The 27,240-nt window shown below is 39.2% G+C and overlaps 2 protein-coding genes across 2 annotated transcripts in view; both read left to right on the top strand.

Moving 5' to 3' along the window:
- LOC307157599 (uncharacterized protein) overlaps positions 1 to 22,410 on the top strand; it is a gene marked incomplete at its 5' end in the record, with an annotated part of 117,895 nt that extends 95,485 nt beyond the window's left edge. Inside the window, one exon of the mRNA XM_079869529.1 lies at positions 20,542 to 22,410. Coding sequence (XP_079725655.1) covers positions 20,542 to 22,364 — 1,823 coding nt within the window. The 3' untranslated portion in view covers positions 22,365 to 22,410. The remainder of the gene's footprint in view (positions 1 to 20,541) is intronic.
- On the top strand, positions 17,178 to 18,811 carry LOC307156960 (apoptosis-associated speck-like protein containing a CARD; the record flags this gene model as incomplete). Its single annotated transcript, XM_079868690.1, has 2 exons — positions 17,178 to 17,492; positions 18,738 to 18,811. Exons 1-2 carry the CDS (start codon positions 17,234 to 17,236, stop codon positions 18,809 to 18,811), a joined length of 333 nt encoding a protein of 110 aa, XP_079724816.1. The 5' UTR covers positions 17,178 to 17,233.
- Positions 22,411 to 27,240: the final 4,830 nt, after the last annotated feature.

Raw genomic sequence — 27,240 nt, forward strand, 5'->3', positions numbered from 1 at the left:
TCTTTGTCTGGTGCAAACAGGACCATCACCTGGAGAGGGTCCACTTCAACCCTGAAGAATGGGAAAACATGAAATCCAAACTTGACAGTTTCTTTTTCACATACTTCCTGCCTGCCTTGTGCAATAAAGGTACATGAAAAGAGCATCATTGAAATGAAATGAAACACAGGAGCCCATGTATAAAGATGTTTTAAAGTGTTTTATTTTTCAGAGGTTTTGTGACAAGTGCTTTATATTTAAAAGTTATTGTGACTTTTACAAAAGTAAAAACTTTTACTTTTATATTTTGTATATAGTTTATTGTGACAAATTAAAAATTACATCAAAAATAAACACTGTGTTAAAAATAAAAGAAACTTGACTGTAAATCAACCTGTCAGCGTAATTCAGTGTGCTTCATGTGGTGGACAGTATAATTTCAAACCAGTCCATAAAGACAGGTATAATTTCAAGGGTGCACTGGCACTCTTTAGAACAGAGGCCCTTGGAAGTTACTCAAGAGGGCACAAACAGTCCACAGTTGATTGACAGAGCCCACTAGTGTCATTGGTAAGACCCTATCGAATATGTGATACTCTTTGATCCTCCTAATGGCACGCTCAACATGAATGCGAAGTCTGGCTATGGCTTGTGTCTGTCTCACCTCTTCTTGGCTGAAATGTCCACTTGGGCCTAAAAAGGGTGGGATCACAAGGGAGACATTGATTTCAGTGAGAAGGTCCTTGATGAGAAATCCTTTATCCGCCATGACCTCATCGCCTTCCTCAAGCAGACGCAGGATCCCTGATTCTCTTGTGATCTCCTTGTCAGATATCGAACCTGTATACAGGTCACTGACACTATAGGTACTGAATAACACCAGTCTGAGATCCAGTCTAGACTCCTCCTGAACCACTGACACCAGTCTGATTTCAGCCAATCACTATCACACATGACACTTCACAGGAGGTTCAGTAGAGCAGACACTATAGGTACTGAATAACACCAGTCTGAGATCCAGTCTAGACTCCACCTGAACCACTGACACCAGTCTGATTTCAGCCAATCACTATCACACATGACACTTCACAGGAGGTTCAGTAGAGCGGACACTATAGGTACTGAATAACACCAGTCTGAGATCAGCCTAGACTCCACCTGAACCACTGACACCATGTCTGATTTCAGCCAATCACTATCACACATGACACTTCACAGGAGGTTCAGTAGAGCAGACACTATAGGTACTGAATAACACCAGTCTGAGATCAGCCTAGACTCCTCCTGAACCACTGACACCATGTCTGATTTCAGCCAATCACTATCACACATGACACTTCACAGGAGGTTCAGTAGAGCAGACACTATAGGTACTGAATAACACCAGTCTGAGATCAGCCTAGACTCCACCTGAACCATTAACACCATGTCTGATTTCAGCCAATCACTATCACACATGACACTTCACAGGAGGTTCAGTAGAGCAGACACTATAGGTACTGAATAACACCAGTCTGAGATCAGCCTAGACTCCTCCTGAACCATTAACACCAGTCTGATTTCAGCCAATCACTATCACACATGACACTTCACAGGAGGTTCAGTAGAGCAGACACTATAGGTACTGAATAACACCAGTCTGAGATCCAGTCTAGACTCCACCTGAACCACTGACACCATGTCTGATTTCAGCCAATCACTATCACACATGACACTTCACAGGAGGTTCAGTAGAGCAGACACTATAGGTACTGAATAACACCAGTCTGAGATCAGCCTAGACTCCTCCTGAACCACTGTCACATGTCTGATTTCAGCCAATCACTATCACACATGACACTTCACAGGAGGTTCAGTAGAGCAGACACTATAGGTACTGAATAACACCAGTCTGAGATCAGCCTAGACTCCACCTGAACCAATGTCACATGTCTGATTTCAGTCCGTCACTATCACACATGACACTTCACAGGAGGTTCAGTAGAGCAGACACTATTGGTACTGAATAACACCAGACTGAGATCCAGTCTAGACTCCACCTGAACCACTGACACCAGTCTGATTTCAGCCAATCACTATCACACATGACACTTCTGTAGGATTGAGTGCGAAACAAACACAAATGAATCTTCCAGGTGAATTGTTCAAACATAATTTCTCACAGAACTGAACATTCCAGACACCAAATCACCAACCCCAGAGCCATAAAAGAAGGCTCCAGCCAGCCAGTCTCCGTTGACCAACGAAAACCCCCAGCTAAGAACTTTATGGTCATGCAAGCTTCAAAGAAGATGAGCCCAACTAAAGGTAGAACTGGTCAATGTAAGATAGCTTGGAAAAGAATGATTGGCTCAGAGATAGCACAATTCAGCCCGATCAAGATAACAGCAGAAGCTGCTCGAGCCCACAACATTCCAGACTCCCCCCTCCTTAAGGACCTCTGATAGACCTCAGGGTGTAAAATCGTTTCAAACCACAGAGCTGAGATTTTACCTATAACATACATAAAATCATTCAAGAACAATTTTCAATGGACTTATAGATCAAGCATCATGCAACGACATGATTCTATATTGTTCCTACAATAGATGGGTGTATCTGATATGCTTAGATGCCATACAATTCATGTAATTGTTATAATTGTTAGATTTTTGAATGAAAATGTGTTGTGTTTCATATCGATATGATCGTATGTTCTTAATTCAAAGGATGGCTTGATTGAAATCTGTGGAAAATGTTTCGGATTCTTATAATAGTAATAATGTCTTAGCTGTGGCCTCTGTACTCTTTGCTAGATCTTAGAGAGTAAGGAGAGCACAGATAAGCTTGATTTATGATAAGAAGTGAAGAGAATGCCACCTCCTAAACAAAGACAGTGTCTAATTGGTTAGAACTGATCCAGGAGGCTGGGCGGACATTTGAGTTTAAAATCTTAACACCAGAACAAAGTTTAGAGGTTTTAGTGCTGAACCAAAAATGCAGCGGGAGATGAAGATCTAAGACAGACAAGTAACCATGTAAAACGCGCAGACGAAATAACCCAAATCAAGATCTGAAGAACATGGGTTAAACAGCTTCATTCAAGCCATCATCTACTCCTCTCAATTTCCTTTCTTTTCTTAAGTTTCCTTTCTTTTCCGTTGTGAGTCTCGGTTCTAAGTTAAGTTTTGCGACAAGATTTCGAGCCACGTTTCTTCTGCAAAGCCAGCTTCAAACAAAGACTTTCATTCCGCCAGCACGCCACGTGACTGACCACGTGACCCAGACATCAGGCACTCGGAGACCAGCCAACGAATGGACCGGGAAAACCCCTTTCACGCAACAAAAAGGGAATCCCCAAAAGCAAAGACAAGCAAGTACTGCCTCCAGACTCTTAAACTGAACTGGTGTATTTGATACTGATTTAATAACCTAGGAAACGATAAAAGGGTTAAACTAATGATTGATGGTTCATTCAGGTTGTGTTTTATAAGTGCATAGAAACTTGGGATTACATCATCTCACTCTTAAACTCACTCTTAAAACTTAATCTTTCCTTACTCTCTTTCTTTCTGCAACGCGTATGAATGTGTGTGTGTCTGTGTTAGATATTAGTTATGTGTTAGAATAATCAATAAAGTCTTGTTTGTATTTTAAAGAGAAATATTACTTGTGTTATTGTGCTTACAAATTTAATGTCTTAAACTTCTGATCTAAGTTACCTTGCTAACTATATAGTGTTTCACTATAGTTCGGATATTTATATCCGTTGCAGAGTTGATAGTTACAGCCAGTTCAAATGAACCGCGAACGAGTCATTTGCTCGGTTGTAATAAGTGACTCTTTTGAATTCCCTATAAATTAATTAATAAATCCTTTGAGCTAAATTGTAATCACGACAAATTACAAATATCCTACACTTCACAGGAGGTTCAGTAGAGCAGACACTATAGGTACTGAATAACACCAGTCTGAGATCAGCCTAGACTCCACCTGAACCAATGTCACATGTCTGATTTCAGTCCGTCACTATCATACATGACACTTCACAGGAGGTTCAGTAGAGCAGACACTATAGGTACTGAATAACACCAGTCTGAGATCCAGCCTAGACTCCACCTGAACCATTAACACCAGTCTGATTTCAGCCAATCACTATCACACATGACACTTCACAGGAGGTTCAGTAGAGCAGACACTATAGGCAAAGAGTATAGAAGTAACAAGAGGCGAAACTCAATAGAACGTTCCATTGCAACAAACTCCCCCATGCGCAGAGCTGCAGCTCCGCCATCTTGGACTGAACGCAACACAGCTGTCATAGAATTGAACGATACCGGGTTCAAATTCAAAAGTGGTTAAATAAACTAAAAAGTAGTTTCTAGTTTTTAATATCTCTAGAGCAGACATCCCATGTCTCCCGGAAGATCCGGGAGTCTCCTGCATGTTGATAGCGGCTCCCTGATGCCCGCAAATTAGCTAAAACCACCCGGAATCTAGAGCGAGCGAGCAAGAGCGCGCAGCTCCAAACCATGTAACGTTAGAGCACACGACAGAAAGGGCGAGGGAGCGAGATATCAGCATATCAACCTAAAATGTGGAACACAACTTGTTCAGATTTTTTGCTTTCATTTTCTTGCAGTTCTAGAGTAAAATATATTTTGTAATATATATATTTTATATAAAATATAAATAATTATATATTTTAAATTTGTACATTTTAATAAACTCAAACTTATATAACTTTTTTCTGTTTCACTTTCATAATTTATTTCACTTCAACAATAATCTGACAAATTAAAACAAGACCAACCATAGGTCTAAATTCCAAAGCATTCTTGAATTACAACCATTTAAGTTTGGATAGTAATTTTCATGTTTATGCGAAAAAAAGGTGACAGTTAAAGGGTTAATTTAGTGATAACAATGAATTAATAAAGCGGTCATTTGCCAGGTTAGGTGTTCATATATCTCTGAAAGTATGCGATTTAAAAAGCCCATTTCGAGTCTTGACAATTTCGACCAAATACATAACATTAGCAAACTGTTACTGCGGTTATGGGATAGCTTACACTAACGTTACAGCACCTGTTATCGTTGACGTTAGCTCACTTTAAAGTTAATAAAACCTTTTCTACTTTACCTCTCTGGATCTTTGGGGAATCTATGAAATGCTAGTTGATTGGTTGTACACTGGTAGTTGTTGCAGTTGATGGCAGAACTCTGTTTTCTTTGTTTCCAATTATTTCCAGACATAATGTTAATGCTGTACAGTAGTTGTGCCAACGGTAAAGTCGTTGGTTCAGTCCAAAATGGCGGCCGCGCTACCGAAGCGCCACCTAGTGGCTGTTGTCAAAACTGCAACGGAGTTTCGCCTCTTGTTACTTCTATACTCTTTGCTATAGGTACTGAATAACACCAGTCTGAGATCCAGTCTAGACTCCTCCTGAACCACTGACACCAGTCTGATTTCAGCCAATCACTATCACACATGACACTTCACAGGAGGTTCAGTAGAGCAGACACTATAGGTACTGAATAACACCAGTCTGAGATCCAGTCTAGACTCCTCCTGAACCACTGACACCAGTCTGATTTCAGCCAATCACTATCACACATGACACTTCACAGGAGGTTCAGTAGAGCAGACACTATAGGTACTGAATAACACCAGTCTGAGATCCAGCCTAGACTCCACCTGAACCACTGACACCATGTCTGATTTCAGTCCGTCACTATCATACATGACACTTCACAGGAGATTCAGTAGAGCAGACACTATAGGTACTGAATAACACCAGTCTGAGATCAGCCTAGACTCCTCCTGAACCACTGACACCAGTCTGATTTCAGCCAATCACTATCACACATGACACTTCACAGGAGGTTCAGTAGAGCAGACACTATAGGTACTGAATAACACCAGTCTGAGATCCAGCCTAGACTCCACCTGAACCACTGACACCAGTCTGATTTCAGCCAATCACTATCACACATGACACTTCACAGGAGGTTCAGTAGAGCAGACACTATAGGTACTGAATAACACCAGTCTGAGATCAGCCTAGACTCCTCCTGAACCACTGACACCATGTCTGATTTCAGCCAATCACTATCACACATGACACTTCACAGGAGGTTCAGTAGAGCAGACACTATAGGTACTGAATAACACCAGTCTGAGATCAGCCTAGACTCCTCCTGAACCACTGACACCATGTCTGATTTCAGCCAATCACTATCACACATGATACTTCACAGGAGGTTCAGTAGAGCAGACACTATAGGTACTGAATAACACCAGTCTGAGATCCAGTCTAGGCTCCACCTGAACCACTGACACCATGTCTGATTTCAGTCCATCACTATCATACATAACACTTCACAGGAGGTTCAGTAGAGCAGACACTATAGGTACTGAATAACACCAGTCTGAGATCCAGTCTAGACTCCTCCTGAACCACTGACACCAGTCTGATTTCAGTCCATCACTATCACACATGACACTTCACAGGAGGTTCAGTAGAGCAGACACTATAGGTACTGAATAACACCAGTCTGAGATCCAGCCTAGACTCCACCTGAACCATTAACACCAGTCTGATTTCAGCCAATCACTATCACACATGACACTTCACAGGAGGTTCAGTAGAGCAGACACTATAGGTACTGAATAACACCAGTCTGAGATCAGCCTAGACTCCTCCTGAACCACTGACACCATGTCTGATTTCAGCCAATCACTATCACACATGACACTTCACAGGAGGTTCAGTAGAGCAGACACTATAGGTACTGAATAACACCAGTCTGAGATCCAGTCTAGACTCCTCCTGAACCATTAACACCAGTCTGATTTCAGCCAATCACTATCACACATGACACTTCACAGGAGGTTCAGTAGAGCAGACACTATAGGTACTGAATAACACCAGTCTGAGATCCAGTCTAGACTCCACCTGAACCACTGACATCATGTCTGATTTCAGCCAATCACTATCACACATGACACTTCACAGGAGGTTCAGTAGAGCAGACCATATAGGTACTGAATAACACCAGTCTGAGATCAGCCTAGACTCCTCCTGAACCACTGACACCATGTCTGATTTCAGCCAATCACTATCACACATGACACTTCACAGGAGGTTCAGTAGAGCAGACACTATAGGTACTGAATAACACCAGTCTGAGATCAGTCTAGACTTCACCTGAACCACTGACACCAGTCTGATTTCAGCCAATCACTATCACACATGACACTTCACAGGAGGTTCAGTAGAGCAGACACTATAGGTACTGAATAACACCAGTCTGAGATCCAGTCTAGACTCCTCCTGAACCACTGACACCAGTCTGATTTCAGCCAATCACTATCACACATGACACTTCACAGGAGGTTCAGTAGAGCAGACACTATAGGTACTGAATAACACCAGTCTGAGATCCAGTCTAGGCTCCACCTGAACCACTGACACCATGTCTGATTTCAGTCCATCACTATCATACATAACACTTCACAGGAGGTTCAGTAGAGCAGACACTATAGGTACTGAATAACACCAGTCTGAGATCAGCCTAGACTCCTCCTGAACCAATGTCACATGTCTGATTTCAGCCAATCACTATCACACATGACACTTCACAGGAGGTTCAGTAGAGCAGACACTATAGGTACTGAATAACACCAGTCTGAGATCAGCCTAGACTCCTCCTGAACCATTAACACCAGTCTGATTTCAGCCAATCACTATCACACATGACACTTCACAGGAGGTTCAGTAGAGCAGACACTATAGGTACTGAATAACACCAGTCTGAGATCCAGTCTAGACTCCTCCTGAACCACTGACACCATGTCTGATTTCAGCCAATCACTATCACACATGACACTTCACAGGAGGTTCAGTAGAGCAGACACTATAGGTACTGAATAACACCAGTCTGAGATCAGCCTAGACTCCTCCTGAACCATTAACACCAGTCTGATTTCAGCCAATCACTGTCACACATGACACTTCACAGGAGGTTCAGTAGAGCAGACACTATAGGTACTGAATAACACCAGTCTGAGATCAGCCTAGACTCCACCTGAACCACTGACACCAGTCTGATTTCAGCCAATCACTATCACACATGACACTTCACAGGAGGTTCAGTAGAGCAGACACTATAGGTACTGAATAACACCAGTCTGAGATCCAGTCTAGACTCCTCCTGAACCACTGACACATGTCTGATTTCAGCCAATCACTATCACACATGACACTTCACAGGAGGTTCAGTAGAGCAGACACTATAGGTACTGAATAACACCAGTCTGAGATCCAGTCTAGACTCCTCCTGAACCACTGACACCAGTCTGATTTCAGCCAATCACTATCACACATGACACTTCACAGGAGGTTCAGTAGAGCGGACACTATAGGTACTGAATAACACCAGTCTGAGATCCAGTCTAGACTCCACCTGAACCACTGACACCATGTCTGATTTCAGCCAATCACTATCACACATGACACTTCACAGGAGGTTCAGTAGAGCAGACACTATAGGTACTGAATAACACCAGTCTGAGATCAGCCTAGACTCCTCCTGAACCATTAACACCATGTCTGATTTCAGCCAATCACTATCACACATGACACTTCACAGGAGGTTCAGTAGAGCAGACACTATAGGTACTGAATAACACCAGCCTGAGATCAGCCTAGACTCCTCCTGAACCATTAACACCAGTCTGATTTCAGCCAATCACTATCACACATGACACTTCACAGGAGGTTCAGTAGAGCAGACACTATAGGTACTGAATAACACCAGTCTGAGATCCAGTCTAGACTCCTCCTGAACCACTGACACCAGTCTGATTTCAGCCAATCACTATCACACATGACACTTCACAGGAGGTTCAGTAGAGCGGACACTATAGGTACTGAATAACACCAGTCTGAGATCCAGTCTAGACTCCACCTGAACCACTGACACCATGTCTGATTTCAGCCAATCACTATCACACATGACACTTCACAGGAGGTTCAGTAGAGCAGACACTATAGGTACTGAATAACACCAGTCTGAGATCAGCCTAGACTCCTCCTGAACCATTAACACCATGTCTGATTTCAGCCAATCACTATCACACATGACACTTCACAGGAGGTTCAGTAGAGCAGACACTATAGGTACTGAATAACACCAGTCTGAGATCCAGTCTAGACTCCTCCTGAACCACTGACACCAGTCTGATTTCAGCCAATCACTATCACACATGACACTTCACAGGAGGTTCAGTAGAGCAGACACTATAGGTACTGAATAACACCAGTCTGAGATCCAGTCTAGACTCCTCCTGAACCACTGACACCAGTCTGATTTCAGCCAATCACTATCACACATGACACTTCACAGGAGGTTCAGTAGAGCAGACACTATAGGTACTGAATAACACCAGTCTGAGATCCAGTCTAGACTCCTCCTGAACCACTGACACCAGTCTGATTTCAGCCAATCACTATCACACATGACACTTCACAGGAGGTTCAGTAGAGCAGACACTATAGGTACTGAATAACACCAGTCTGAGATCCAGTCTAGACTCCACCTGAACCACTGACACCAGTCTGATTTCAGTCCATCACTATCACACATGACACTTCACAGGAGGTTCAGTAGAGCGGACACTATAGGTACTGAATAACACCAGTCTGAGATCCAGTCTAGACTCCACCTGAACCACTGACACCATGTCTGATTTCAGCCAATCACTATCACACATGACACTTCACAGGAGGTTCAGTAGAGCAGACACTATAGGTACTGAATAACACCAGTCTGAGATCAGCCTAGACTCCACCTGAACCACTGACACCAGTCTGATTTCAGCCAATCACTATCACACATGACACTTCACAGGAGGTTCAGTAGAGCAGACACTATAGGTACTGAATAACACCAGTCTGAGATCAGCCTAGACTCCACCTGAACCATTAACACCAGTCTGATTTCAGCCAATCACTATCACACATGACACTTCACAGGAGGTTCAGTAGAGCAGACACTATAGGTACTGAATAACACCAGTCTGAGATCCAGTCTAGACTCCTCCTGAACCACTGACACCATGTCTGATTTCAGCCAATCACTATCACACATGACACTTCACAGGAGGTTCAGTAGAGCAGACACTATAGGTACTGAATAACACCAGTCTGAGATCCAGTCTAGACTCCACCTGAACCACTGACACCATGTCTGATTTCAGTCCATCACTATCACACATGACACTTCACAGGAGGTTCAGTAGAGCAGACACTATAGGTACTGAATAACACCAGTCTGAGATCAGCCTAGTTATAAGAGGTAAAAACGATATAAATACTGTTCGTTTTCTCACACAAACCGCTCGTTTCGTGTCTTGGGCCATCAATGTGTACTTACGATGGGGAACTGTTTAATTTGGACGATGGGGAATTGTTTTAATTTGGACTCTGTGCATGCTCTTTGAGACAGTGACCATAGACCTGCATTATATGACTGACAGACAAGAACGGTTTGACCTAAAAATATCAAAATTGAAACTACTGCGGAAAAAAAGACACCTACATCTTGGATGCCCTTGAGGTAAGCTAAAACATACCAAAATTTTATTTCAAAGTGAACTATCCCTTTAATGTGCGAATATAATATTATTTGTGAATATAGTGAAGGGTTAAACTGTTATTTTAGGGTTTTATTTACACATAAATGCACATACATAGCATGCATTATATTATTTAACCATACACATCTGACTTGTAGAGAATGGGCAGGCAGTGGTCTGCTTATTATTGTGTAACGTGTAACTTTGCCAGCACTTCAATAGATATATTTATATGTAGAGACAGAGATAGAGAAATGAGAAGCCAGTGTAGGGCTGGGCGATATGGGCAAAAAAAATGATCACGGTAATTTTTCTTTTATATCAGTCGATATCGATAATTATCACGATAAATGTCAAATCTTTATTTCTTTCAAGTTTAAAGGCAGATTTTTGCTCCTAAGTGAAAGTTGTAGAAAGCAGAGCGTTAATTGTGGTTTTAAACTACTCTTTATTGTCAGAACATATCATGACAAACAGGTGAACACTTCACAAATCTGAGGTAAAACATTCAAACATTTTTTGTCAACACCGTCAGTTTTTCCGTCAACACCGTCAGATCTTCGTCAACAGCGTTGGATGTATGAATGCTTTTGTTATTTTTTTGGGAAAAAAAATTCTTCCTTCAGTTTATGTTGTTTTTTTAATAAAGGACCATCTGATCTACATCCTCTTTTGGATTTGTTTTTACAATATTGAAATTTAAAATCAAAGTTTGAAAATGCAAATATTTAGAATAGTGTGACATCACAACTTAAGTTTATATATTGTAATTTTTTTTACATATCAGAGTAACTAAACACTATTACAATATACTTCAGAACTTTAGATTCTTGTTGGATTGGAAGAATTAAAATTGTATACTTTTTAGTGTGTCTGACGGAGTTGACACAAATCCAGTTCTGAAGGGAAACATGTTTATTTGTTAAAAATGTGTTTTTATTTAGAACCTGTTCCTTTACATGGTTAAATAGCTAAGACCTTTCTCTGCAGAAACATATAACTCTAAAAAATAAAATTTTAAAATACACACTATATCAGTTAAAGTTTATTTTTAAAACGTGTTTAGTCCCGACTCTCAAGAATCAGTGTTATATTATTATTTTTCCACAAGAGGTCGGCAAAGACACCCAATGAAGATACTGAGAGCTGAATTAAAAGGGTTATGCATGATCAGTTATTTTGAACTTAAGTTGAACGAATGTGCATAAATTACAAATTATCCACAAAAATGGTCATTGGGATTTCATTGTACTTGATTTCACTGTTGGAAATGTTGATACAAATTGTACATTAATGTGGAAAGATGTTCTTCTAGGGATTATTGTAAACTCAGAGATAAACAGCCACACACTTATTAATGTTTTATTTTGATGGCTAAATTTCACATTCTTAAGTGTACATATTCAGGGAAAAAAAACATGTTTTATTGCATTTAAAAACATGAAGCATTATATTGAGTAAATATTGCCCTCGAAGAAACAAAAAGCCATCAGAATTTTACAGGGATGTAGACACTTTAATGTATTCTCATAAGACTGTTATACCTCCCCTAGCATTTGATATGTATTGTTTGTTTTGATGTTTCTTCAATAAAAGAAGAAGAACAGAAGAAAACAAACATCAGCACTCTTAATAGGTGAGTTATGTTGTACAATATACATGCACTAGATATAACAGCTTGTTAAGAATTTAAAGGAGGCTTAAATCATCACTTAAACCATTTAGAAGACCAGCCTTGAGGCTCGCAACCTCGCAGTTCCGTTCTCGTCCACTTGAGTTGTGGTGGCGCTAAAGCTGCTTTCCCAACCGTCAATAAACAAGAGAAGAAGAAGAAATCGAAACTGAAAGCTTGCGTTCATCTTTAGATAAGACTACTGTAAACCAAAGCAGTTCCATCATAAATGATAAGTTCAGTGATGTCCTTCTCTTAATAGCTTCCATGAAGTTGTAATGTATTTTTGTGATGTTGTGTGAGATTATATCCACGCTGTTTCCTAATGAGTCGACTCCGTGTTAGATCAGGGGAGGCACTTCCGGTTTGGGGAAGTTCCACTCACAGAAACTGAAACAAATCATCAGTTTGCGCTACAAATAATCCATCAGTTCGTCTGAATGATTGTATAATTCCCCTCATGTTCAGACTGATAGAGAATAACACACACGTGGTGTTTTAATGGGATGTCAGTCGCTCCGTTCTCTTCTTCCCGATTATTTTCTTTTCCCCTGAAATATCTTCATTGTGTTTGGAAGTTGAACAAAAGTCTTATTAGTATGAAACGACCTGAGGGTGAGTACATGATGACAGAATTTACATTTCTGGGTGAAACACTAAGCAAAATGATTTCGATGATAGCGAGAACACAGATGCTGTTATTACAGTGTTATTACTGTATTTGGGTTAGGTGGCTTAGGTTTTATTGTGAATTTGTCATGTAAATGTGTTGTGTTTTGTATTTAGACTACTTATATTTGTATGTTTACTTTAACATTTGAATACATTAAATTTTAAGAATGTTTTATTTGATTTTTTTCAATAAAAAAGACGTTCTTTAATGTCATTCACCCTCGTTTTGAGGCTTTCTTTTTTAAAGTATCTGTTCAGGTACTAGTACTGTTATAAAAGTATTGGGTAACACTTCACTGTTTCTTACTTCCTGCATATCTAATAAGGAATTACTGAGGAACTAATAGGTAATTATTTATTAACACCTAAGTCACTACTGTTAACTAATATAATCCGATTTAGTACACAAATCAAGTACTTGAGTAAAAGTACAAATACCCCAATAAAACATTACTCCAGTAAAATTATAATGAGGCCTATTCATTTTCAAAATTACCTTAGTAAAAGAACTTAAAAAGTAGAGCCCAGCTCCCGCAAGAGATCCAGCAGCACTACTGTGGAAACGGGAGAACAGAGACCGGATGATCACACTTGAATTGCTTTTAGAGGTTTAACTTTTGATTCTAAAATGTTTGTTAAACGAGTTTAAATGTAGGCAGTATTGTACATGTTAAAACAAAATAAAATATATGCTGTATTAAGAAATGTTCACACCTGAAATAAAGATATCATGTAGCCTAAACGAGTCATTGTTGTGTATTTTACAAAGGTTGAGATGATTACGTTAATAGTGTTTTTTTTACAGTAAGTTTGATTTCAGTCAGAATTATGTGGTAATTCTTTATTCATTACTAATGGGTTCCTTATATTTTCACTTTAGAAGACTGTTTCAGGTGTAATAATATATTAGCTCAAAGGGGAAATATTAATAATAATACATAATTACCAATTATGATTAATTATTAATGTTTGGGTCAGTTAATTGGATTAACTTTGAGGTAAGCCAAATTAATATTACAATCAATGAATCAGTTTCAACGAACTCTTTGATTATTTATTTATTCTAAGGAAAATGTATCTTTCATGGTCACTGAAAAATAATTATTCCTTATCATGTACAGCGATTAGAGCATGTAACAAGATCAAAATCGTAAAAGGGACTTTGTATGCAGAGGATCAGAAATCAAAATTCATAATTGTGCACAAGTTTTATTAACTAAATCACAAACATAACTAAACTAATCAAACAAACATACATACATACATACATTCATCCATACATACATGGGCTGTCCCCGACTATGGATTTTCATAGTCGAATCAGAATCGTAAAGTCTTGCCTATAGTCGACTAATAGTCGAATCATGTGTATGGGGATGGGGGTGGGGCTTTAACATTTCAAAGCCGCGATGTACAGAAAAATCACACAAAGATATAGAAGAAAATGTATAAAAACATTTTGGATCAATAAATCTAAGAAATAACATAAATAACTCCAGAAAGGCCAGACTGCAGACAGGATTTGCATTTCACATGCACATCAAATTAAATTGGCTAAATTACCTGTGCGAGCAGGCTCTAAGTACAGCACAACATCGATGCACCGAAAAAATGAACAATTAATTTACTAAATTAAATTAGAACAGAATATACCTTTCTAATAAATAAAAATATAAATCAGAATCAAGTCACAAGAGGAGCAAATGTGTGCAAAATGCCTAAAGTGCAGGGGAACATATATTCAAAACACAAGCCACAAATAGTTAGATTAGATAACCCTGACAGATCAATAAATAAAATTAAAATAAAGAAATTGTTAAAATAACGATAGTAGCCAGAATTTTCAACTTTGTCTTTTTAACTGCAGAAACAACAATAAATGCTAAACTGGAGTGGCAGTCTTTTTAGCTAAAAATGTTCACAGCATCCAAAAATCTAATTAGATCCGGCTGAAAAGTTTTGAAATCACTTGTACCCTTACCTGATCGAGAGAACAAATCCAGCCTTTCACTCTGTCTGTGTCCGTTGGAGTCTTTTGTGCGCGCGGATAAAATACATTTTAAAACACTTAATTTGATAAGTCGTTAAACGTTTTTCACGTTATGTAAAGAAAACGCTTTACTATAGGAGGAATGCATTGCATTCATATTCTGGTTTTCCTGATGCTAAATCCAGCCTTGGAGAATATCCTTTCTGATGGTGTACATTCGCACTTTAGATTTTCTTATCCCAGACATTGTTAAAGATTTAAATCCTTGCCGCCAAGACGCTTCTCTGTCGATCACGGATTGAAAGTGAAACTTAAATCTGTCACAGGGTGTTTATTCACGCACGTTAAAAAATAGGCTAAAAAATAGGCTAAAAATAGCCAAAATAGCCATAAATCATAACATGTTGTACACCATTGACTATAAAATCAAGAGGATTCTTTTGATACCAAGAATGAGGGGATTTGAAGATGTTACTGCAGTGATACATCATCTTTGGATATCAATATTTGAAGTCACTCTAACATAACTAAAGAATCATAACTAGGCTAATAAAACAGGGAAATGCATAAAACACAGGAGAAATACTATAAACATTTGGGAAAGTTTGTGGGTAAGAATGGAGTAAGTGTCCTTGTGTATTAGAAGTTTGTCTCTATAGTGTTTGACCAAATGGCTCATGCCGTCGGGACTCTCTTTGAGGGTGTCAGACACAGTCTCTTGCTGAGATCATTCAGGAGAGCAGAGGTGATAACGGCCTTTGAAGAGAACTGAGGGCTGATGACATAAGGGGAGAGGGGGAAGGTTTTATGATGCCTAGAGCATTTTGATTAAGTCCATTCGTTACACCTTGTTGTATTACAAATGTATTAAATGTTTAATTTAGTTTAACATTAAAAGTTAAGACTTTGATTTTAAGGTCAGTTTCTGGCTAGAGACTCCGGCCCGTCCTGTTTTCTCTATTGTGTTTTAAATGAGTCACCTTTCGGAGCCCAAATGACTTTCTGGCCGAGACGGTGAATCGTTAGGTTGATTGGATTAGCTGTAGGGGAGACTTTCACCTTTTGTCTTTAATGGCTCTGGGATGGCTCTTGGAACCGGAGTTCCTGGCCAGTATCAGCATTTAAATAGTTACGCTGATTCAATTGGACTGGTAGCGATCTCAGAGTATGCATTGTAGTTATATACATTCCAAGGGGGAGGGATTACATAGAGGCGGAGACTCTGAACAAAGCATGCAAATGAAGTAGGAACACACCCGTATTAGATTTAGATTTTGTTGGATGACTGCAGCCACGCTCAGCGAAGTCCTCAATAAAGAATAACTTCTGTTTGAACGTGAACCCAACATCTCCTGGTCTTGCTTTGATGAAGGAAAAGAAGTTTCCAACAACCTGAATATTCTTTTCTGGATGGAAGATGAGAAGCCACTCAGTTTGATTTCGGTGATCACTGACTGTTTCGTGCTGTCCAGTATTGTGGTCAAAAGAATCTCAACTCAGTGATCTGGATTTGGTACTATGGGAACGCTTTTGTGCGTGACCAGCTGTGAATATATGTGTGCAACATGTCAATGAAGTTGAATTTGAACTTTTATAGCCTCGGGCAGTGACGTCATTGGAGTGCGCATGCAGGTTATAATTAGATGTGCCACAGGTGCAACAGCAGGTATAAGTTTGTCTGAAGAGCAGTCCTGGGACATCAGAAAACCAGAGGCGGTGGGGATGGTACAGAGGCGGGTAGATTTACGCACCCCGTCCCGGGGCTGGGCAGAAGACCATCAGGACTTTTTCTTTTTGGAGATAATGGTCCTGAGGTCTTGTCTTTTTGGAGGCTGCTGAGCGCTACGAGCCGGTCCCCAGTCTTGATGAGGGGGATCGCTACTCACTGTTTTGTGCCTCACGTTTAGACGCATGTGCACCAGAGACGCATCTCTCTGTAGGCAAGGGTGTGGTGAGCTGGTTCCCTCTGACGTCACAGGCCACCACGACGTCCAATAGGAGAGTTCAACTGCAGTAGCCACCGTTCAACCTGAAGAGGGCAGCACTTTTTACACCATATATCGTAGAATTAAAACACTTTATACCCAAATGTCAAAAAAATGTACGTGAATCAATGAACAGCATTAATAAAGCCCCATTCTTACAGATCTTTAACTAAAAAAAGTTGTTTTAGGGTTTAATTACCCTTTAATAAAACTAAAAGGCAATGATTTAATATTTTAAAAGTAATAATAGCTGTTAAACACAAAACAAATGACTTTGTGTATCTTCTTGTCCTGCAGAAGTGAATCAGTGAAGGATGATGGCGACTGTTTCAGAACTGCTTCTGGGTGTTCTGGATGATCTAAACTCAGAGGAACTGAAGAGGTTTAGATGGCATTTAAATGATCATTACCGTGTTCCAAGTGCTGCTCTGGAAAACGCAGACCCTCTTGACACAGTGGATCTGATGAAGAAGCGTTTTGGACCAGAAGAAGCTGTGAAGGTCATGGTGGAGATCCTGAGGAAGATGAACCAGAACCATGTGGCTGAACAGTTAGAGAACAAACACAAGCAAGGTAACAGGTTAAAACAGTGGTTCAGCATAAAGGGAAAAAAGGCCATTTCTATGGTGTTCAAGCGCATGAATAGCTGTTGGCACTCTTCCTTTGTAAAGTGGCACCGAAAGCCAATTCCACTGAATCTTTCTCCTTCAGACCATTGGCTTATCACCGTCTGAACAAGCCAGACATAGAAGTTTCTTCTGATTATATATTGCTCACAAAAATATTTACATTTGAAAACGGCAGATGTTTTTAAAGGGAGGGTGTGACACACTTGCAAAAATAATCTTGTTTTCTGTTTGAATTAAGATCATTTTTTTTATTTTCCATTTGAATTCAGTTTTTTCCCTACCCCATTGGCAGATAATTTAGCTCGATTTAAGCAAAAAACTCACTTAATTTAGACTGACAGAAAACAAGATATAATTTCTTATGTCATTTTACACATCTAGTAAATGCTTCTTGATTTAATTATTTTTAGATATTTGGACTGGAAACAAGACTAAAATACTGCGTAAGAAAAGCATCAATTGTTAAAATGTATAACTTATAAAAGTTAAAATGAAATGTGCTGTTTAAAAAATAAAAGCAAAACTAAAGAAATTTCTTTCTAAATATAATTGAAATACATTTAGAAAAAAGTACAAATATATTTGTAATACTATTTAATCTCTCAGAGTAAATGTTTTCAATATAAATGAATAACTACTGGCTTTCAGCCTAAACTTTGTCACTGTATTTTCATTTAAAAAAAATTTTTTTTAGCAATTTTTTAATGTGTTATTTTTATACAGTCTGAAATTAGTTATGCAAGTTAATCATTTGAACTAAATGTTGTCATTTCAAGTGAGGATTTTTGCAATTCCTCTCATTTTCGCCATCTAATATCATCTAGAACATCATATTAGAAATGTGTTAGGAATTGATTCAAGGATCATTTTTTCTTAAGATGATAATCACACTCTTCATGTCTGTTGATTTCCACAGTAACTCCCACCAACATTGTTCCCAGGCAGAGGTGTAGTGGTAAAAAAGGAGGTGGGTAAACTATAAATTTTGGTGGACCACAACGTGGTCAGCCGGTAAGGTGGGTAAATAATGATCGCTGTCTGTACAGAGAAACCCCAAACTCAGCTGCTCTATCCTGGGTTATAGAATGACTCATAAATGATAAATTCAGCCTAAACTTTACTTTGCTGATGTGTTTGTGTGGTTTAATGTCACTGTATTTTCATTCTAAACTCTTTCTCTCTCACACAGCTCAGGCTGAGGGCAGTTTTGAGGATCCTGCTCCTGTTGGAGCCAGTTCAAAACCGATAGGGGGTAAATATTGATCGCTGTCTGTACAGAGAAACCCCAAACTCAGCTGCTCTGTTCACACTAAATTATGTAAAAAAGTCTGTCTTAGCGAGTATCTTAGTAAACAAAGTCAGTTATATCTCAAGTGACCGTAGCCATGTTCAAATGGGTCCGTGCGTTCGGTCTTAAAGGGACAGCAGTCTAATAAACCTGATGCTGTGTTTTAATGTTAATCAAACAAAGGAGAAATAAATACTCACTGCTCTTGATTAAATTGGCTACCCTTTTCAACTTTACAAAAATATCCATCTATATTTAATTTAGACAGTAATGAATATGCAATTTTTTCACATTTGATTACTTTATTCAAATTTCTGTGCCTGTTAGATCTACCCGAATAACTCTAAAAACACTATTTCATTTGTAGCCTTTCTTTGTTCTATTGTATTTATTTGTCCTATTTGTAATTCGATTATTTGTTCTTATTTTGTTACTGACTGCTTACTTGTCTTTAATAATGTTTTAAATTCACATTAATTAGGCTGGTAGTTTTTGTTGGATCAAAATTGGATTAAATAATTGATATTTCACTGGTATCTCAACATCTGAACTGCTGACCCGATCCTCTGCACTGAGCCCTGCTGGAGCTGCTATAAACATGCGCTATTAAATGAAAGATAAAATATGATAGAGCAATGAACAGTGACAGTAACAGAACAATGCATTTTAGCAGGCTTGATTAAGCATGAAAATAACTGAAATAAATATATAATTGATTGAGCCAACTAATATGATTTATATTCTTTTGGTTTATCTACTAATACATTTAAAAATGACAAATGCAGTGATAATTCAGGGATCGGTTACGTACAAGTTATCGGTGAGTACCAAAAATTTAAGTATGGGAACGGACTTGTTCTGCAAAAAGTGGTATCGGTGCATCCCTAATTAAAAAAATGTTGTTGTTGAAAAATTACAATCGTTTCACGCTAAATTAACGCTGCAGCCCATCTGAGATATAGAGCTATTTCGCATGGCTATGAGCTTGATACTAAGTATACGATAAGTATATAATACAACTTTTATTCTTCAGGTCAATCATATATTCATAGGAAAAAAATCTGTTTCAATATCCTTTCAATGGTTAAGGGGATTTCCCATGTCTGACAGCGCTGGTCAATGGATTGATCTCTATGACGTGAAAAATCAGATATCATATTTATGTAATTTGAGTAAAAAAAATTAATAAAATAAAGACATTGTTTGATAAGTGCTGATTGAAGTCCTTGAAATCCTAAAAAGTAGTGCTTAAAGTCCTGCAATTTCATTTGACAGAATCTGTACGAACCCTGTAAACAGTATCCGGGCAGTGTGGTCCCTTCAGCCACGACCATCTCCATAAAACTCAGGTGTTCCTGTAGGATTTCCTTGGGACGTTTGTAGTTGTATTGTAATAGGATTATCAAGGTCTGTAAGGAGCCAGAAAATCATCTACTAGCTTTATTATTATTTATCATTATCTGTTTATTTTCTCTTCAAGATTTAGATTATCTCGAAATTAAAAATGTCTGGCATTTTTTGGAAAACAGCTAAATATCCAAACTGTATAACATGCATTTAAAACATGTCATAACAGCATGTGTAAAGATTAGGCTGTTCACACAAGACATCAGATTTTACAGTACAGCCTTACACAGTGTGAACACTAATTATACTGTATTGATGACTGGATGTTCACACTATTGTATTGTTTTTCTGTAAGCAGCACGAGTGGAAACAGATCAGGAGAAGACAAATAGACTGAGCCAGTCTACTGTTAATGACACACTTAAGACATCAAGAGAAAACACAAGCAGCAGCACCATGGGAAAAGACCACAGCGATGGAAAGAGTTTAAGGGTTGCACATGATATCAAGAACAGCTGGAGCAGAAAAATAGAAGATGGAAGCAATGAAAACCTGCCCAAGTTTAAACTCCACCTGTCTGAAGCGTGGCAGAACTGTGATGGATTCTGCAGAAGAAGAACGTTTGGGAAAAACGTCAGAAAAGAGAACAAGACCATCATGATGATCGGAGCCACGGGTTCAGGAAAAACCACTCTGATTAACAGCATGATCAACTACATCCTGGGAGTGCAATGGGAAGATGACTTCCGGTTTGTGCTGATAGATGAAAGGAAGCAGAAATCCCAGGCTGAAAGTCAGACTTCAGAGATCACGGCGTATCAAATCAATCACATGGATGGTTTCCGGGTCCCATATTCTCTGACCATTGTGGACACACCAGGCTTCGGTGACACCAGAGGAATTTCACATGACCAGAAAATCACAAAGCAGTTTCAGGAGTTCTTTTCTAATCCAGGAGGGATTGACCGCATTGATGCCGTGTGTTTTGTAGTCCAGGCTTCACTTGCCCGTCTGAGGCACACACAGAAATACATCTTTGACTCCATTCTTTCCATATTTGGGAAAGATATTGCTGAAAACATCCTTATGATGGTAACCTTTGCAGATGGGAAAACACCTCCTGTTCTCGAGGCCATCAAAGAGTCTGCGGTTCCCTGTTCTACCAATGAGTCTGGAAAGCCACTTCACTTCAAGTTCAACAACTCCGCTCTGTTTGCTACCAATAACACTTCTGCAGACGATGAGGAGTCTGATTTTGATCAGATGTTCTGGAAACTGGGATTTTCTAGCATGAGAAAGTTCTTCACATCCCTTAGAATGATGCAAACCCAGAGCTTGTCTCTGACACGGGAAGTCCTGAAAGAGCGACAGCATCTTGAAGTGCTTGTGGAAGGCCTTCAGCCCCAAATCAATGCTGGTCTGACGAAACTGGATGAACTCAAGAAGACAAGAGCTGCTCTGGAGCAACCTAAGGCGGAAATGGATGCGAATACGGATTATGAATATGAATTAGAAATAACTGTCCCAAAACAGATCGAAAACAAATCTGGCCACTACTCAATGAACTGCCAGAAGTGTCACTACACATGTCATAACACATGTTCAATTGCAAATGACAGTGAAAGACATGGGTGCAGTGTCATGAAAGATGGAGTGTGTACGGTGTGTCCAGGAAAGTGTACCTGGAATGTGCACTTTAATCAGAAATGCAAATGGGCTTATGTCTCAGAAAAGAGAAAGGAAACCTATCAGGATTTAAGAAAGCGATATGAGGATGCACATGGACAGGTCATGCCAAAAGAAAAGAGCTTTGAAGAGCTTGAAAAGGAGTTTGAGGTTGTCCAGGATATTGTGACCGAACTAATTGATAGTTCTCAAAAGTCTTTTGAGTGTCTGGAGGAAATCGCCCTCAAGCCCAATCCTCTTTCTGTCTCTGACTACATTGATCTGATGATCGAGTCTGAGAAACAAGAAGCCAAGCCTGGATTTCAAGATCGCATTAAGGCTTTAATGGACGTCAGGAAGAGGGCAGAGATCATCAGTAAGGTGTCCACTGGAGGAGTGCTTCCAGAAGACTGGAAAACATACAAACCTGCAACAAGAGAAAAAGGATCATCCTATGATTCAAGAGTCCTGTTCAGTAAAGGGATCAGTAATGTAAAGAAGTATCTGTTCAAGTGAAACTTTGACCCTTTATCTACAATTACTATGACTATAAACTAAAACAATTGGCTCTGTCTTAAGATGCATGCATTTTTATTATACTTAAACTACTTTGAAAAATACTTTGTAAACCATTCTTTGTAAACCCTAGAAATGGTTGTGCGTGAAAATCCCAGTAACTGAGCAGATTGTGAAATACTGGTCTTCATCATCTAAACACACCTGTATTATTTTGCTGAACAGCTTGTGAGAAAATCATACATCTAAAATTGACTTATGTTATATTGAACGAGCTGAATATGAATATGTCTTGCGTCACAAATGATCAGAAAGTATCAAACTGCTGATTTGGGAAGATGCAATTTTACTTTCATTGATTCTAGTTATTCATTCTGCATGAACAAGAAAAAAACTAAAGTTAATTAAATCAATGAATGCATTTAAAACACACACACACAGACATATACACTCACCTAAAGGATTATTAGGAACACCTGTTCAATTTCTCATTAACGCAATTATCTAATCAACCAATCACATGGCAGTTGCTTCAATGCATTTAGGGGTGTGGTCCTGGTCAAGACAATCTCCTGAACTCCAAACTGAATGTCAGAATGGGAAAGAAAGGTGATTTAAGCAATTTTGAGCGTGGCATGGTTGTTGGTGCCAGACGGGCCGGTCTGAGTATTTCACAATCTGCTCAGTTACTGGGATTTTCATGCACAACCATTTCTAGGGTTTACAAAGAATGGTGTGAAAAGGGAAAAACATCCAGTATGCGGCAGTCCTGTGGGCGAAAATGCCTTGTTGATGCTAGAGGTCAGAGGAGAATGGGCCGACTGATTCAAGCTGATAGAAGAGCAACTTTAACTGAAATAACCACTCGTTACAACCGAGGTATGCAGCAAAGCATTTGTGAAGCCACAACATGCACAACCTTGAGGCGGATGGGCTACAACAGCAGAAGACCCCACCGGGTACCACTCATCTCCACTACAAATAGGAAAAAGAGGCTACAATTTGCATGAGCTCACCAAAATTGGACAGTTGAAGACTGGAAAAATGTTGCCTGGTCTGATGAGTCTCGATTTCTGTTGAGACATTCAGATGGTAGAGTCAGAATTTGGCGTAAACGGAATGAGAACATGGATCCATCATGCCTTGTTACCACTGTGCAGGCTGGTGGTGGTGGTGTAATGGTGTGGGGGATGTTTTCTTGGCACACTTTAGGCCCCTTAGTGCCAATTGGGCATCGTTTAAATGCCACGGCCTACCTGAGCATTGTTTCTGACCATGTCCATCCCTTTATGACCACCATGTACCCATCCTCTGATGGCTACTTCCAGCAGGATAATGTACCATGTCACAAAGCTCGAATCATTTCAAATTGGTTTCTTGAATATGACAATGAGTTCACTGTACTAAAATGGCCCCCACAGTCACCAGATCTCAACCCAATAGAGCATCTTTGGGATGTGGTGGAACGGGAGCTTCGTGCCCTGGATGTGCATCCCACAAATCTCCATCAACTGCAAGATGCTATCCTATCAATATGGGCCAACATTTCTAAAGAATGCTTTCAGCACCTTGTTGAATCAATGCCATGTAGAATTAAGGCAGTTCTGAAGGTGAAAGGGGGTCAAACACAGTATTAGTATGGTGTTCCTAATAATCCTTTAGGTGAGTGTATTTATATATATATATGGTAACACTTTACAATAAGGTTCATTAGTTAACATTAGTTAATGTATTTACTAGCATGAACTAACCATGAGCAATACATTGGTTACAGTATTTATTAATCTTTGTTGATGTTAGTAAGTAAAAATCCAGCTGTTCTTTGTTTGTTCATGTTAGTTCACAGTGCATTAACTAATGCTAACGAATACAACCTTTCATTTTAATAATGTATTAGTAAATGTTGAAATTAATATTAACTAAGATTAATAAATGCTGTATTAGTATTGTTCATTCTTAGTTCATCTAAACTAAGTTAGTCAACTAATGATGATAGTTAACTGATGAACCTGATTATAAAGTGGTAGCATATATAATGGTTATAATAAATGGTCAGGATATTTCTCCTACTTTAACTCAGTTCTGAAACGTGTCGCACGTGTCCTGGACTCTTATGTTCTGCTGTTCCTGTTATGTGTTTGTAGTTCTCTGAAGTTTTGCTCGTGATTAGACTTGATTGTTCGGCGCTGTTAGCCTGTTGCTCTGGTGTATGTTATCCTCAGTCAGTCATTCTGTGAAACGTGGAGCAAAGGCAGCAGACGGAGACGCAGGAGTGGATTTAATGATGAAAACACGGGAACATGGAGAACTGAGAACTGAGGGACTGAACCCAAACACACACAACGTCATTATAGACAATGACAATGTTTTAATTGTACATTTATATGATTTCATTAAAAATACACAATTGTTTTCTTGTTTACTTTTAATCCGTTGTTTTCTTTACTGTCAATTTATTTTTCCCTGTTGATAAACTTGCTTATTTAACTTGCTTATTCGTCCCTGAACTGAGTTGATCGACGGCATCGCTGTTTCAGCAGAGCTGCTTTATAGCCTGAACTCATTTAATAATTAATGATCTTTACAACAGAGCGGAGGGAACGTTTACACGACAACGATGTACTAAAAATGGAAAAGTTCTTCCTTTGGACAGACGATAAAGCTGTCACAACTATCCCCGTTCACATGGATCAGTGAAAACGACTAAAAACTCAGTATTCTGCTGCCAGGCCAGTAGGTGGCGATGTCACATTGCAAAGAAACAAAATAAACACTTAAATGCACTCACAAGCAAGTACTTTTGAGATCTCTTGGTTTAAAATTTCACTTCTATGCAGATGATACCCAGATCTATATTCATTTTAGACCTAACCCAGCTAACAATTTATGGTTCCCAGAACGTTCTCAGAACGTTAGTTTTTGGTTGCAGGAACGTTCCCTTAAGGTTAGGGTTTGGTTAGGTTTTGGTTCCCATGGAAAGTTTTCTTAACGTTCAGGGAACGTTCATTGCAACCTTTAGGGAACGTTCCCCTAACGTTCTCTTAACGTTGCAACCTTTAGGCAACGTTCCCCTAACGTTCTCTTAACGTTGCAACCTTTAGGCAACGTTCTCTTAACGTTGCAACCTTTAGGTAACGTTCCTCTAACGTTCTCTTAACGTTGCAACCTTTTGGCAACGTTCCCCTAGCGTTCTCTTAACGTTGCAACCTTTAGGCAACGTTCCCCTAACGTTCTTTTTTTACATTACCCTAACCTTTAAAAAACTTTAACAATTTTATTATTACTTTAAACTGTCTGTGCATGAACAAGATTGAATGATTATATATTAGCAGGAATGAATGAGCAAACTTGATGGGATTTAAATAATAAATAATACTTTAATATACAATATAAAATTAACAATAAAAGGCCTAAAAATATAATACAAGAATCAGAATCAATTTTATACAGTTTTAGTATACAACTATACAAATAAGACAATATCAATACAAGTACAAATGGACTGGGATGAAGAGTGCAAAGTAATAGTGCAAATGTATTGTGCAAGATGCATATTGGAATGATAAAGTATGTAATGTTTAGGTAAATGGCCAAAGTGGCAAAAATACAATTGCTTTAATAAAAAAAAAAAAATAGAAAACAAAGATTAAAAAAAAAATAGAGCTCCATGGTTTTAAAGGCTCAGTCCTTCTCAGCTGGCCTAAAAAGAAAGAAACAAACGTTTGATATGTCATACTAAAAAAGAAGACAGACAAAAGCAAGACAAATTGCCTTACTAACAACCGTGTTTTTTTTTTTATGATCACAAATATTGATAGTTTTCCAATTCCTTTGATTATTATCATTATTATGAACATCACATAGACGAATTTCAATTTACCGTCTGTGTGGGGCAAACTTCAGCACTTGCCCAATCAAGTCCTCCACGTCTGCTGCAGTCAGCGCAGGGAAGTTTTTCTGGGAGGCCACTAGAGTAGAAGTCAAATTAAAACCTCCAAGCTAAGCAAAATACTGATGTTAACAATGAAATAGCACATGCCTGTTATAACCCTGCAGATTTTCAGGTCCTGGAAGGCCTTCTTTGCCTTTCTGCCTCGTAGACTGTACTGTTTAAGCACGTCATTTGTTGCCACTCGCCGTAGCATGCGACGGATGGCAGTACCTCCGGTCGAACCACCAAGGGTTGTCAGGAAAAGTTGCTGCAAAACATATAGAAATACAAATTATATATGTAGAACAAAGTGGAAAGCTTGTACAATCTCATTTTGTAAGAGCCGTCAGTTCAGTAATAATGATATTTGAAATTATGCAATCATATAGTGTAATCTTAAAGCAGGGTAGGGCAGGACTATGGCCACTTAATTACCATTTTGTCCCTCCTCTCCTGTTGACCAAGACTCCTGTCGAACTCCTCCAGCTCTGTAACCGTTGAGCAAGGCGACAGCAACAAGTCATCGACTGGAGCAGAGGGAGGTGACTGGGAGCTCCTTAAGAGCATGAGCAGCTCATCCATCTTCTCCTCAAATGCGTCCATCCGCTGTGCCATGCGGGTAATGGATGTCCTCATGGCTATGGAAAAATTAATGGTGTTGTTTCAGTTGTTATACATTATATACTTGCATGTGAACAACTTAAGGGAGTTTCTTACCTCTCATTTCAGTCTCCATGGCTGAGCCACCTCCCTCTGTGTGATGACTCACCTCCCTCTGTGTGATGAGTTCTGCTGTTAACAACAACAAAAAAAGTCAGGTTACTCTCAAGTTCCTTGTCATGAAATTGTATATAATTAGAAATAGAAAATTCAAAGCCACTGTACCTTCAGGCCGAGCTTGCATCACAATAGACCCATCTAATTCTGGGCGACCGGCTGGTTTTT

The sequence above is a fragment of the Squalius cephalus genome (assembly GCF_949319135.1).
Source record: "Squalius cephalus genome assembly, chromosome: 4".
Lineage (NCBI taxonomy): Eukaryota > Metazoa > Chordata > Actinopteri > Cypriniformes > Leuciscidae > Squalius > Squalius cephalus.